Below are 14320 nucleotides of genomic sequence, written 5' to 3'. Positions count from 1 at the left end.
ACTGAAACACGTTCCACACATCACATCACATCAGCTCAGGGCAGGCTCTGCTGACAGCAAGGCCAAGCACGTGGGCTCCCAGCACTTCCACAGCGCTGGAGATCCTGCTCTCAGGGAGCACCCAAAGACTCCCCAGAGGACCCAGCTCCCCGTGCTGTGGGTTGGCCGGATACCTCCCCAGAGACAGAGCATATGCCAGTGATGCCCATTCCCTCCTGGCAATCCCAGCGTGATGCCCTGAGTGACATTTCCCAGGAAAAGAACAGCTCAGGCAATTCAAAGGTTAGATTTGCATATTTCCTGGTGCTGCTCTGAAGAGCCAGTCACTGGTTGGAATTGCTGCCAACCTGCTGCACAGGGAGCAGCAAACACCCGGAGCCCACCAGGGCTGAGGGACCCTCCTGGGTGGCACCATGCAACTACTCCACATGGGCCTTTAGTTCTGAAAGGGAGCAAACCAAAGGAGCACGAGCAGTGGAGGGGATGAAGCTCTGGCCATGCATCCGCAGCGCAGCCCAGGGAGCTGAGGAAGAAGCCAGCATTACCTCCATTACTCCCTCTGAGGAGCAGCGAGGACTGGATGCATCCCGAAGCAAAGGAGGCACTTCTGTATTAACTAGCATAACATCTGCTTTCAACACTGTGCTTGGGACTGTACTGCTCCAATAATGTGCCCGTGGAGGCCACAGAAAGTCTCGACAAAAAGCTCCAAAGGCTACAGGCTCAGCAAAACGCTGCACATTAAATACTCTTCTGGTGTGTGCAAAGGACTGTTACAAATTCAAATGAACAAGCCACGAGTGAATCACCCAACAGGGAAGGGTTGGCTTCAGCTCAACAGAAGCAAAGCAGCAATCAGGGAGGGCTCTCACTGGGACAGGGCTCAGGCTCAGCCACCGGCTGCTCAAACACAGGAAGCTCCTCAGCAGCACACGTGGTGGGAGATGCAGGGCACAGGACCACCCTGCAGCACCAGCTCCCATCTCAGCAATGCCACGTGGCTCAGCATCAGCCCAGACAGAAACAGAGGCAGCCCCTTGTGCAGCACTCACCATGCCCGGCTGGCTCCAAACACATATATGGCCTTGGCACACACAGCCCCACATCTGGGCACATGGTACCATACATCCGGGCACATTCACATTATGAAATGGGTGTTTTGGTCCTACAACCATCCCTACAGCCTCATGATCTAGAAACGCCTGGAAGCCCCCTGCAAGGCTGCATGAGGGTGCACTTGATGTGAATGGTGGATCTTGCCCATCACCTCATGAAAGGTTTAGGGGAAGCAGTAGTGGGGAGCTGGGGATCACACGAGGTGCCCTGGCAGCTGACTGCAGCCTGAGCCAAAGGTTCAGAGTCAAGGCTCTCGTACAGGGGCTGTTGGGGTGCACTTGCAAACACCGTTCATCTCCTTTTCCTCTCTGTCGATTCTGACACTCACAAGGAGGTGCAATTTTCCTTACAGTATCATTTAGCTCCCATCACTCTGAGAGAATCCTGTGCCATTATAGCCCTATCTCCCATTATCACTTCCCACTTCTTCTAGTGCAAAGTGTCAGGCTCATTCCTTTAATTCACAACACCTCTCAATTTTAGAGGCAGCAGTAAATGCCTGCCCCGCCGCAGCCCTGGGTGCAGGGCGAGCTCATGTCTTCGTTAGCCCAGTGCTGCATTCCCCACCTTCACAGCAACTGGACCCAGGACCTGCAGTGCCATCAGTTTGCCCCATCTCCTCCCATGGGGACGCTCAGTCTGCACCGGGTCTGTTCTAACACAGGGGGTGTGGGGGGAGGCAGGGGGGAGGCAGACATCACCCCTGACACCCGGACAGAAGGACCATGATGAGGGCTGAGAGGAGGGGCTGCGTGCCTGGGTCACACAGGGGTGGTGGGAGCGGCTGGCCCGTGGCCTGTGCGTGTCACAGGGTAAATCACTCCTGACAGCAGGTCACCAGTGGAGCTGGACCTGGTGACCTCCTGCTCCTGGCTGTAGGATGTCTGCACTGCAGCAGCACGTGGCCAAGCTCCACTACCCCATCCACACAGCGGGCAGAGCAAACCCCGCACCCGTCACTGCGGGTTTTAGGGGTCTTGACATCAGCAGGTTCCCCCATTAAGCCATTGTTTTACAGGGTGGCTTTCTGAGCAGGAAACAGCACAAACGTGCATAGCAAGGGAGTCATGCTCAGATGAGCAGCAGTGAAGCCTTCATTTTAGGAAGAGAGGAGCAAGCTAAAAAGGCTCAGAAACCCAGCCAAAACCAACACAGCTCACACACTCCAGAGGGTCCATCTCAGCTGCAGCAAGAGCAGGGAAGAAGGTGCGGGGAGGAAAATGAGTCCACAGCACACAGAGCTGCCTTGGCTGGCACCCCGTGGGTGTTTGCCAATGCAACAAGCTCAAAACGCAGGCACTGAACACGTCAGAGGGCTGGGATCCCCCTCCAGCACCTAAGGCAGAGCCTGTGCAGTGCAGGGAGTTCCAGTGAGCCCAGCACAGCTGCCAGCCCTGCAGCCCATCCATCACAGCACAAGCCCAAGACACTTCACATAACACTGGGCAGGTGGCAAGGCTGGAGCAGGCAGGGGCAGGGGCTCTTCTTCTGGGGGATCCTCATGACAATTAAAAGCATGCCAGACGCTGCTGCGTGACGGGCGAGCCCAGCTCCAACTCCCACGCAACACGCACCGTGCCAACATGCCACCAACACGCACGCAGTGACACGCAGTCAGCCCCTTCCCCACGTGCCAGCTCCCAGCAGCAGCACACCAACTGCCGCTATCCCGAGAGCTAATTCCCTGTCGACCTGATGGGAGAGTACCAAGTGGTTCTCCAGCCCCTTCCTTATGCAGGCTGCAGCCACAGGCACCCCTTCTCCATCACAAGCATTGTGCGCACATGCCTGAGGTCAAGCTCTCCCAAGCTCCTTACAAATCCAAGGTGCTCAGGAAATGACCAAGCACACTGCCTTGAACAGAACTGCGTCCCCGCAGCCCAGGTGGCCACCCAGGAGCTCAGGATTCATCGTAAGCCTAGCAAAACAGCAGGAAAGCCAAAAATAAACAGAGCAAAAGGAGAGCATTTCCCACCAGAAAGCCGCGGCCAAGTCAAGTCAGTCTCTTCTGGGCTGGCTCCCCGGAGGCAGCTCACGTTCATTTGCTGTGCCACCGGCAGAAACATCCCTCTCCGGCTGCGCTGCTCCCGCGGGGCTCCCGTCCAGCCCGGGAGGAAACGTCCCCGTTACTCACCCACACCACCAGGGAGGCAGAGCCCGGGCAGCAGCAGCCCCAGCCCTCGGGACCGCCCTCTGCTGCACACAGGACAGGAAGCAGCCTCAGGAAAACGGGAATGGGGCTCGCTGAGCTGAGGATGCTTAACTGGCCACTGCCTGGTTTCTGGACAGCACATTTCCCTTTGGCACAGCCCAGCGCCCCAGCAGCAAAAACTGCGTCGTGCTAGAATTGTCTCTTGCTAAAAAGACCAGGTGTTCCGGAGTTTGAGGCTTCTGGGTTGAGAGAAACTCAACACAATAATCATAACTAGTTTACTAATACAGGGAAAATATAGTAACAAGATACAGTAAAGGGTATCTCTGATGGTTGGTTATCTTACCAAACCCAAGGACCATGTGATGACGATCAGGAAACCAGCTCAGAGAAATATCGCAGTACAAGGAGGCAGGGTCAACCTTAGGCATCCCCACAGAGGCAACATTGACCTGGCTGATATGAGGATCTGCCTCCCACCATCACATGAGGCTTGGGCTTTTATACTGACCAAAATGCACACTCATCCTGATGCAGGGGACAGCCCACATCAGAAGAAGTGGCCAGCAATATCCAAGGGTCGGGGCTTTTCCAGGGAGTTCTAAAGAGGAACTTTCCAGGTAGGAACCAAAGCTGGACTTTGCAGGGAGCAGCCAAAGCAGGACTCTCTGGGGAGGAGCCAAAGCGGACAAACAGTACTTTCCCACCTTTGTGTGCTTCACCATGGACCATAATCTATTGTCCCTGACACACCAGGAGAGATGGCTCATCCGCCGCAATTGTGGGTGACATCAAACCCAACGATGTTACCTCTTCCCATCTTAGGTTCCTCAACCCCTCGGCCAGGCTCTGCCTCACCCCAGCTGAAGTCTCACTTCACTGCACGTTGTCAGAAATTGAGGGTTAAATACAACATGTCAAAATCCTGCACTATCTGACACCATGACTCCCAGGCAGGCTTGGCTGGCAGAGTCCCTTTGCTGTCTCACCCAGAGGGGCTCAGATTCATATTGTGGATTGAAATTGAAGCGGCCAAGTGGGGAATTCAGCAGCTGTCAGCCTGCACAGTGCAGGGGGAGCAGGGGCTGGTGTGGACAACGCAGCCCTGCAGCACAACCTGGGCCCCTGACCATGGGGCTTCCCAGCTGCCCCAAACACCTGCCTGGCTGGAACCACCCAGGCAGCACCAGCATGAAACCCCGCGCTGGTCATGCGCTGCTGTTGGTCTTTGGAGAGAGCTGGGCTGCTCTGCAGACCTTTACATGCTCTGTGGAGACCCCAGGGCAAGGTATAAGAGGGTTGTTAGAGGAGTAAAGCCAGAGCAAAGGCAAGGCAGATGTGTGACAGCAGGATCAGGCCTCCTGCCTGCCTGCAAGAAAATGCCTGCCTGCAGCTAATGGGCTCATCCCCAGTCACCATCAGCTATGGGACATGCCTTGAATTCAGGTGACAGATCTCAGCCTATTCCTGCTGCTGATCCCCCTCCTGCCTCACATCTGGCAGCAGCTGCTGCCCCAGCCCAGCAGCTCCAACAGGCCATCCCCACATCCAGCTTCCTCCTGCAGAGCATCCCCACCATCCATCACTGTGCATGTGGTTAATGTTCGCACTCAGGACTGTGAGCTGCTGTAATTACCATTGTTCATCCCCTCTCCCTTCAGGAAGTATTAGCTGCAGATTGAGGAAAGAGGGAGGGAGGGAGAGAAGTCCCTGGACTCGATAAATCAGCTGCTGGCAAAGAATCAAGCCAAACATGACTGCACAGGCATCCAGGAATGGACACAAATGCCCCAAGCGCAGATGGCACCATGCACGTGGAAGTCACGGAGATGCTGATGTTTGTGGGTGCATCTCTCCAGGCAGCTACACCTCTTCAAGGGGAGGTCTGCATTCAAACCAAGTCCAAGTGGAGGCAAACCTCAGCTTCATCTTCACCCAAGTGAAAGCCAGTCTAGCTGAAGGATAACGGGGACAGAACTAAACAAAGCCATGATATGAGTGCCTGCACGGACATGAAGCAATTGACCTTCACAGTGGCCAAGACATCAACAGAGGTCTCAGCCCTGCTGCTAGCAGAAGAGCCAGGGCAAACTGTCCCACCTGAGCTCATGGAAGGAAACCCTCCTCACGTCTTCCAGCCCTAGGACACTGAAGACCTTCCTCCTGCCCGCAATTCCAAAGCGCCTCTGGCCTGGGTGCACAACACAGCTTCAGAACAGGATGTGCAAACGTTCACGGCTGCAGCTCCTTGCAAGCAGAGAAAACGCCTCAATCCTGGAAACCCAGAGTAAGCCCCTGCACTAACACTTGGTGCTACTGCTCCTGAACAAACAGGAGGGGAAGGGTACCACTGGTCCGAGCCTGCTTGCTCTTGCTGACCCGTGTGGGGGGACACTGCCTGGTGGTAACACCAGAGGGGCTCCACTTCAGAGTTTCAAAGTGCCCCCAGCCCAGGACACGGTGTTCTTGTGCAGCAGAGAAGCGGTGAGCAGTGAGTACAGGCCGGCACCACGTTACCCACCTGACAACGCTGGCTGCTGTCAAACTGTGTGGATACCAGCACACAGACTCGTGTCTTTTCTCTGAAGGGAAAGGGACAGACAGCCCTCTAGTGTAAAGCCAACGCTAACTGTGCTTGCACGGGCATGGAGAGCATCAGTGACTGCCAGACCCACACCGGACACGTGCTCTTGGCAAGGCACCTGTGCCCATGCAGATGGTTTTGCTCCCAAACTGCTCACACTGCAACTTCCCACCACCCCTCGAAACATGCCCATGCCCTGGAGATGCTCCAGTCCTGAGGGTCCTGGTGGCTTTCAGGTGGTTGTTTTTCTCTGCAGAAGGCAAATACAGCATAAACAGCCTCAGTATTTGCTCTTAGGATTCAAAAGGTGCCTTTTGTCAGAGGAGGGCGGGGAGCCTTCACTTGCAAAAGACTCTTGCCCCACAGCTGATGGCACATCTCTGACAAACACACACACACAGACACCCCACCATGGTGTCTGGGAGCAGGAAAGCTGAAATCAGGACCTCCAAAGATGTTTTCCTTTCCTCTCCCTCCTCAGCTTCTGCTTCAGAGCCAGCCTGATTTCACATCTCCCTGCTCACGCTGCTGTGTTATGCACATGGGGCATCACACGTGGCTCCGATCATCACTCACAGCCGTAAGAACGATGCACAATTACAATCAATATTTAAAGTCATCAAACAAGCACAACCCAAATTTAAGCAGTCACACAATTCACTCTGACATAACGACCCCGGGTGCAGAGCGGAGCGGAGCAGAGCTGTGCTGGAGCTGGGAGAGCATGGGTCTGCCCACAGGCTTCACGATGTAATGAAAACACAGCACTTTTAAACACTTTTCCCAATCCAGCTCACAAAAATCTGTCACTTTGATGTGAACGGCTCCAGCCTCAGACTAATCACTCACTTTTACTTTCTCTTTAGGAGCTAAAGAGGCAAATGAACTCCCAGCAAACTGCACAGCTCCAGGAGAAGGATTTTGTAGCCAGATGGTTCTTGCAGAGGATTTGTTCTTTGAAACAAAAGAGTGAGCCCATTTCCCCAGTGAGCAGCGCACAGGAGATGATCTGACACATGAGCAACCTATTCTGAATGGTTATCCTAGAGCATTGCTCCCACCACAGAAGTGCCTCTTCTTCCTAAATTATCATGTCAATTGTAATCATCACTAATAACTAATCAATTAGTACAAGTCCATGTATGGCACTATAATTATCCCATGCACTCAGGGAAGAAAGGGAAGCATCAAATTTGAATGCAAACACTCCTTTGTTTGCAGCAGAAGGTACAACACAGGGAGATGAAAGAAAGCACAACTGTTAAAAAGGCAACAAGATTCAAAGAGCCATCTGAGGGAATATGTCAAACTCCCACGAGATGGAGCAAAGCTGTGATGGGCTGGAAACCCCCATGCAGGCAGTGAACCTCACTCTGCTGCTGTACTTGATTTGCTTTCTCTGGACCTTTTTCATGTCCATGTGGAATTGCAGCTGGGGATGGGGATCAAAGCATAGCTGACAATAAAGACTCTCCAGACCTTCATGGAAACCTCCTTGGATAAAGTACAGAAATGCAAGACAATAAAGTTATTCTCAGCCAGCTGCAGGAACTAAACAGCAAAACAAGTATCGTTTGGAGAAAGGACTTTGATCACACAAGGATGTTGATGGTGGAAGGAAGAACACAACCCATGTCAAGGAGTAGCTTCTCCTCAGCTGTCTGGACTGGAACTTGGGCAGTAGCACAGGGAACGGGGAGCAACCATTCAGCTTTGGAGAAGCCAAGTGGAGAGTGGAAACCCTGAGGTTTTTCAAGTGTTTCTGACCCACTCCTAAATAACACTTCTGTATAATAAACTTTACATGCAGGTAAGCATTTATTTTCTTGAATATCCAAGAGTTTTGAATGAGTGAAAGAGGAAAAGTATGAAGTACTCACTTGGTAGAAGAAGTGGATGAGGTTCTGCACCTGAAGCAGAATAACCCCATGCATCAGTACCAGCTTGCAGGCTGTGAGCAGCAGTGTGCTGCCAATGGCCTGAGAGCTATGGTGGACGCCAGGGTGAACATGAACCACAGAATGGTTTGTGTTGGAAGGGACCTTAAAGCTCCTCCAGCTCCAACCCCTGCTGCAGGCAGGGACACCTTCCACTAGAGCAGCTTGCTCCAAGCCCCTGTGTCCAACCTGGCCTTGAACACTGCCAGGGATGGGGCAGCCACAGCTTCTCTGGGCACCCTGTGCCAGTGCCTCAGCACCCTCCCAGGGAAGAGCTTCTGCCTAAGAGCTCATCTCAGTCTCCCCTCTGGCAGGTTCAAGCCATTCCCCTTGGCCTGTCCCTACAGGCCCTTGTCCAAAGCAACTCTCCAGGCACTATGTGCACCATCATGCCTGCTCCACCACTGCCAAGCCTGGTGATGAACAAGAGGTATCCCAACCTTGCCAAAGGAACATGGGCCACTCATGGTCTTGACCCAGGCCAGGTGACAAAGGGCTTGAGCAGCCTTGGCCAGACAGGCCAAGAAGTCTGAGCTAAGGCAGAGAAGATATCTCCACCCTTGGAGATGTCATCCATCCTTGACAGCCCCTGAGCAACCTGATCTAGCTTTGAGATGAGCTGTGCTTTGAGCAGGAGGTTGACTAGATACCTCCAGGTGTCTCTTCCAAACTATCCTACGTTTTATGACAGCAAAACATGCTCTAAGCCCTGCTTTGCCTGGCTCTAACCCTGGACCCTGACACTGCTGGATGGCTGAGGAAGAAGGGTTGCAGCCTGCTACTTGTGAGTCATCAGGCTGATGCTTCACACTGCTGAGCTACCAAGAAACTGTACTAAACCCCACAGCACTGGAATAGTTTCTTGCTTCCAGCTTCCCCAGTGTTTTGCACATGCTTCTGTAATGCTTCAGCTTTTCTTGACAACCAGGAAAGCTACAAAAAAATCAAAGTACTTTTCTAATCCCCCAATTCCAGGAGCAGAGACTTGAGAGGGACGGTAAATACTGTAAAATCTGCTGGTGCTATTAATCAGCTCCAAGCTACAATGCAAACGTGAGGAAGGCAAGGCCAGACCAGAGACAAACCTGCTGGTGATGCAGCAACACCCCTAAGGGGAATATCATCGGTCTTGTCACCTGGCACTGTGTCACTGCTCAAGGAGTGATCTGTAATTGCACAGACCTCCACGTTTTAGCTCTGGACTGACCTTTAAAAGTGTATTCTGGATCCCCTGGGAGATAGCTCAGCATCACTCTCCTGTGTTAGAGCTGGAAATGCTGAAACTAAATCACAGAAAGGCTCGTTGACCTGGTCAAGGGTACAGAGAAGTCAGAAGCAGGGCTGAGACGAGACTCCTGAAGCCCTGGCTCCCAGGAGCTCTCTAAAAGCCAAGTAAACATGGACAGGGTCTGTGCAACACATGCAGATGTGTTCTGTGTTACACAGAGCCTTTCCACACATGTTGCACACACCCCATAGAAGGTTATCGCTCACTTTGCCAGTCTGCTCTGCATCTACCTGTCATCCCTCACCACCACCATCACAGATATCAGCCACCCAACACTCATGCTGCTGCGTGTCTCAGTGGCCACAAAAAGACACCAGTGCAGGCTGAGGCGAATTGCACATTTTAACAAAGTCTGTGTGAATTGCTTTGGCATCTCCATGCAAACAAGCAAGGATCCACACTTTGCTTTTTTCAGCTGATCATGAATTTTCAGTACAATTCTCTCCTTTTCTCTCAGTCCCTGGAAAACTCCAGGAGTTGCAACCACAAGCATGAAAGGGGAGGAGGGGCTGGGCTTTGTAGATCACAAGCCTTGCTCCTCCCTCCCACACCTCTGTGTGTGTCTGGGATGGGGGAGCCTGAAACCCCATTACTCACAAATTCCAGAGAGATCCATCTGGCTCTAGGACACAGCACCAAGCTTTCTGCATGGGCAGGAGGGAGAAGCCCTAGTACAACTCCCAGCCCTTGCAGGCACCCTACTATAATGCTGCCTCTTACAAGGCCTCGTTGCAGTGGTACAGGATATTCCTATTCCACTGCGTGCATGCCTCCTGCATGAAGAAAAAAATCTAAGAACATCGAAAGAGGAACTTGGCACTCAGAGATATATCTTAATGAAGGTGACAGCAGCAGAAAGCATTGCAAATCCAAGGGGAAGAGAATGCACACCTAATTAGACTGATTCCTTTCTTCTGCCTGCGGCTGGATGCGCAAGGTGAATCCTGCTCTGGGACCGCACAGCTTCAGCCCCTCCAAGAGGATATACACGCGGGGCCGGGCTGTGTGAGCAACTGGCACAGCCATTCGCAGGCTCAGAGCAGAGACTAGAGCTCAGAGATTCACAGTCTTCTTTGTCCCGCTTTATGCTAAGGCTCTGGCTCAACTGATCTTCCCTCTCCCTCAAGGCTCTGCAGGAGGGAAGGGAAGGCACTGCACTTTCCAGGCCAGGCAGCAGCTCCCCACAGCCAGTATCACCGTGCCGGCAGTGTGCATAGCAGTAAGCCTGAGAGCTGGCCTGTGGAGTATCCTTCCCCTTCCCTGCCCCCATCTGATAGTCTCCCTCGCTGCTTCCGAGCCAACGAAGGTGGAAAATTCACAAAAGTGCTGCTGGATTTTGCAATTTTGCTTATTCCTCTGGAGGGTTTAATGGCCAAAGTCCTCATCAGCGTCAGAAGAAGACGACACAGGCACAAGGCACGCTGGTTGTCACCGACTCATCAAGTTATCATGTGAGTTGTGGGCCCCCACATCCTCTGTGCCAGCTTCCAACTCCACGGTGAGCCACCGGGTTGAGTGACAGACAAGCATTCCCTTGCCCTCTCCTTCCAAGCCCCCTGAGCAGGGCAGGTAGCAGTCAAAAGCGGAGGGAACACCTCAGCTGGGTTGCAGTTCATCCCCTTGCTCCTTCCCACCACTGGTGCCTCCACGCTTACGAGCAGCAGGAGGCTCCCGGGTGGGTTTCACTCAGGTGAAGCCCAAAGCACCTGAACACGGAGGGAGGCGATTAATGAAGGACCGGGCTCGCCGAGGCAGGGCCGCCGAGCTCCCCGCGCTGGCGGAGAGCGGCACCGGCTCCCGCTGCCCCGGCCACAGCCGCCGGCAGAGCAGCGGCTCCTTCCCCACCGCTTCTCATCTCCCGAGCGAGCTTTGTCTGGCGCTCGTCGCGGGGAGAGCATCGCAGCGGCAGCAGGGCCGCAGCGGCACCCGCACGGACGCAGCTCCGGGGCGCTGCAGCGGCACCTCCGCCTTTCTGCCCTATTTCTCTTTAGAAACCTGCTCCAAACCGCCCCTCTGATGGTCCCACAGGGGCTGAGGGATGTGCTGCCTGAGGGGGAACGGGGGGAGGCGGGACACCAAGCTCAGGAAATGCTGCAGCTCCTTGACACAAAGTGAACATTATACAGAAATATAAAATAGCTGATGAATCGTGGTTTTTTTCTCAAATTGTTGCTCTCACAGCAGTGAATTAGTGTCTGCAGTTGATGCAGGTTCTCACAGCACCGACCTGTCAAACATAGCTTGTGTTTGGATTTTGGTTTTAAATATATTTTATAAGACAATAAGTATGGAAAGGCCTCTTTCGATAGAAATAAATTGTGTTAATAAGGCAGCAAGTGCTGAGAACAGGCAAAAGCTCTGCTGCCAAACTGCCCCTGGTGGCTATTTCTGGCTTAGACTTGAAGTATCCTGGCAGCCCGCGGTGGGAAATGTAGTCCACATACAGTAAGATGGGCATTCATCTAAACATCGTCTCCCAAGGTTCATACGGACTTTACAGTCGCAACTAGCAGCAATCCAGGCTGCCCAGCCTCTCACGGGAGCAGTTCATAAACTGCAGGGGAAAAAACCCAACCCAAACCCCTCGAAGCCTGTTCTATAAATAAAGCTGTTGTAACACAGCTTTTATATTTCATTATCTCTGCGTTGTTTCACATTATGCTGGTAGCAGCGGGGAGTGTTACAGTGTAGAGGAAGTGCTGCAGCAGGATGGGGGAGAGGCCACCCCACATCCCTGTACCACACCATCACCTGGGTACCACTCCACACAGCCCACAGCCACCCCACAGCATCTGTACACAAACAAGCCACACCACTGCCTTGGCACACAACCGTGGGGTTCACATCACCAGGTAACCCGTGTACCAGGCTACAGAACAGCACATAGCAAACATCAGTATCTCTCTCAAGGGCCGGTGGAAGAAACAATCACTGCAACCTGCTCCCAGGCTGTTTTCCAAACAGGCATATATTGGCCGTTTCAGGTTTAAAACCGATGCAAACTCTAAAGGAGACGGTGTGTCATTTGGGTCAAGGCTTGAAGATGTCCTTTGATCACCACAAATAAATCGGCCAGAGTGCCCTCCAAAACAGAAAGGAATAAATAGACTATTTGTGTCACTGATGGGAACAGGAAGCAAGCTGGAGATGGCACACACGGGAGGAGGCTCTGCGTGCCCAACACTGCCTTAACCAGCAGCCTGGACGGACGCAGGGCTCCTGCACTGGGCTGATCCCTCCAGCTTAAAATTGCAATCCGTGGGCTGGGTTTCCAGCCACCACAGCCGGGTGGTGGCACACGCTTCTCCGAGTGGTCTGAACCTGCAGCGTGAGAGCGTGTGCTCCTTCGAGTGCGGGTCTTTATTTCGGGTTCCACCCGGAGCCGCACGTCGGGGCGGCTCCGACAGCAGCCGCAGCCCCATCCCTCCACACCGGGGGCTGGGAAGCACAGACCATCGCCAGGGATGCCAGAGCAGGTGGAAAAAGGGCTATTTTCAGCCACAGGACCCTGCCCTGCCGCATGCTCTGTGCCTCTGCTCCACCGGGGCGAGCTCACGGGGGGTCTTCCGCGGCACCCCCGCTCTTCCCAGCCACTGGCTAAAGGACCCCGCACCGGGCAGACGGGAGAGAGGAGCGGCCCCGCCGCACCCCGGTAATCGCCCTCCCTCCCGGAGGAGCCTCAGCGAACTTCCCCGGTCGGAGGCTCCCGCTGGCGGCCGGGCCCGGGGAGCGGAGCCGGGGCAGCAGCTCCGAGCCCACGCGGGGTGCGGGCTGGAGAACAGGCGGTGCCGCTTCCCCCAGCGGTACCAACTTGGCCCGGGCGCCCCAAGGCCGATCCGAGGCGGGGGGCGGTTGACCCGCTGGCGGGGGCTCAGCCCGCTGCTCTCCATCCATCCCGCTGCCTCGCTCGGCGGATGGAGCCGCGTCGCGCAGTGTCGGGAAGCACCGTGGTGCTCGCACCTGCTCCGGCCTCGCCTCTCCTCCGCTCCTGCAGGCGCGGATCTCCCGCTCCCCACCGCGCCCCACCGTCGGCCCGGCCCGGCCCCCGGGGGTCCGGCCCCTCTCCCCCGCGGTGGGACCGGGCCGCTCCCGCCGACCCCGCGGGGAAAAACAGAGATAAAGAGAGCAAAATACAAATAAAGTTGCAGCGGGGGAAGTTCCGGGCACAGCGCGAAGTTGGGGATGGGGCCGCCCTGCCCCTGCCGCCCCCCGGGGGGCCCCGGCGGGGGGTGGGTGTGGGGGACGCGGGGACGCACCTACCTTCAGCTATCGCCCTCTTCATCTTAGGGGTCGGGGAAGGCACGTCTGGAGGCGCAAAGTCGAGCGGCGGCGGTACAATCCTTGCGGGAGCGGGGCAGATCCTCGTGCGAAAACTTCAGCCCGAGCGCGGAGCGGCAGCGCTCGGGGCTGGGGGTCGGGGTGTCCCTGTGCCGGCGGCCTCGCTCATCGGGGGAATGAGCAGCCCCCGAGCTGGAGTCAGCATCCAGGCGAGGCTCCCCCTCCCTGCCTCCCTGCCTGCCTCCTCCCTCCGTCCGTCCTTCCTCCCTCCCGCCCGCCGCACGCACGGGGCCGGGGCTGCCGCAGGAAAGAGCCGGCGGCGGGGAGCGCGGAGCCCGCTGCACTGTATCCCGGGAAGCGAGCGAGCGAGCGAAGCGGGGCGCGGGGATGGAGAGGCGATGAATGTTTTATGGGATCATGTGGTTTGACGTGAGAGGAATCAGCCTAGATCGGATTTACTGGCTGGAGGAGTGAGAGGGAGGACGGGGGAGACGGGCACGGGATGGCGGGAGGGAGGGAGGGGCCGCGCCGGGGCACACGGAGCGCGCAGGGGACGCTCCGACGGCAGCGGCGGGTCCTCGGCGGAGCCCCCGCGGTGCGCGGCAGCGGCCCGGGCAGGGCTGGCAGGGGCCGGGCGGCGCCGGGGCTCATTCCTGGAGGAGAGGTGCCACCTAAAGGAAGATGCGGAAAGGGAAGCCCGGGATGCTGCGGGCATCGGCCCGGCCCGTTCCCCGCCGCAGCCGAGCCTGGCGCTGGGATGCCAGGCCCGGGCGGTGCCGGGGATGCAGCAGCCGCAGGGTGCTAGAGGGTCAGCGGGTGTTTCCCCCCCTACGTTGTGGTCCCCTGGGAGGCGGCTGGAGACCCCCGGCAGGGCCTCATCCCTACCCCCCCCCCCCCCTCCCGTTTTGCTTCTGCTGGCGCGGAGCCGCTGCGTTCCCGGGAGGAGCCTGGCACAGACAGGCCCT

General features: G+C 55.8%; 1 protein-coding gene across 1 annotated transcript in view; it reads right to left on the bottom strand.

Moving 5' to 3' along the window:
- RTN4R (reticulon 4 receptor) overlaps positions 1–13949 on the bottom strand; it is a 73887-nt gene extending 59938 nt beyond the window's left edge. The window contains exon 1 of the mRNA XM_061465711.1: positions 13338–13949. Coding sequence (XP_061321695.1) covers positions 13338–13359 — 22 coding nt within the window. The 5' untranslated portion in view covers positions 13360–13949. The remainder of the gene's footprint in view (positions 1–13337) is intronic.
- Between the last annotated feature and the right edge of the window lie 371 nt (positions 13950–14320).

This window comes from Pezoporus flaviventris, unplaced genomic scaffold, assembly GCF_033815535.1.
Source record: "Pezoporus flaviventris isolate CSIRO_AGI_PZ_B2104156 unplaced genomic scaffold, CSIRO_AGI_Pfla_v1 ptg000041l, whole genome shotgun sequence".
NCBI lineage: Eukaryota > Metazoa > Chordata > Aves > Psittaciformes > Psittacidae > Pezoporus > Pezoporus flaviventris.
This window is presented reverse-complemented; position numbering and strand designations above follow the sequence as displayed.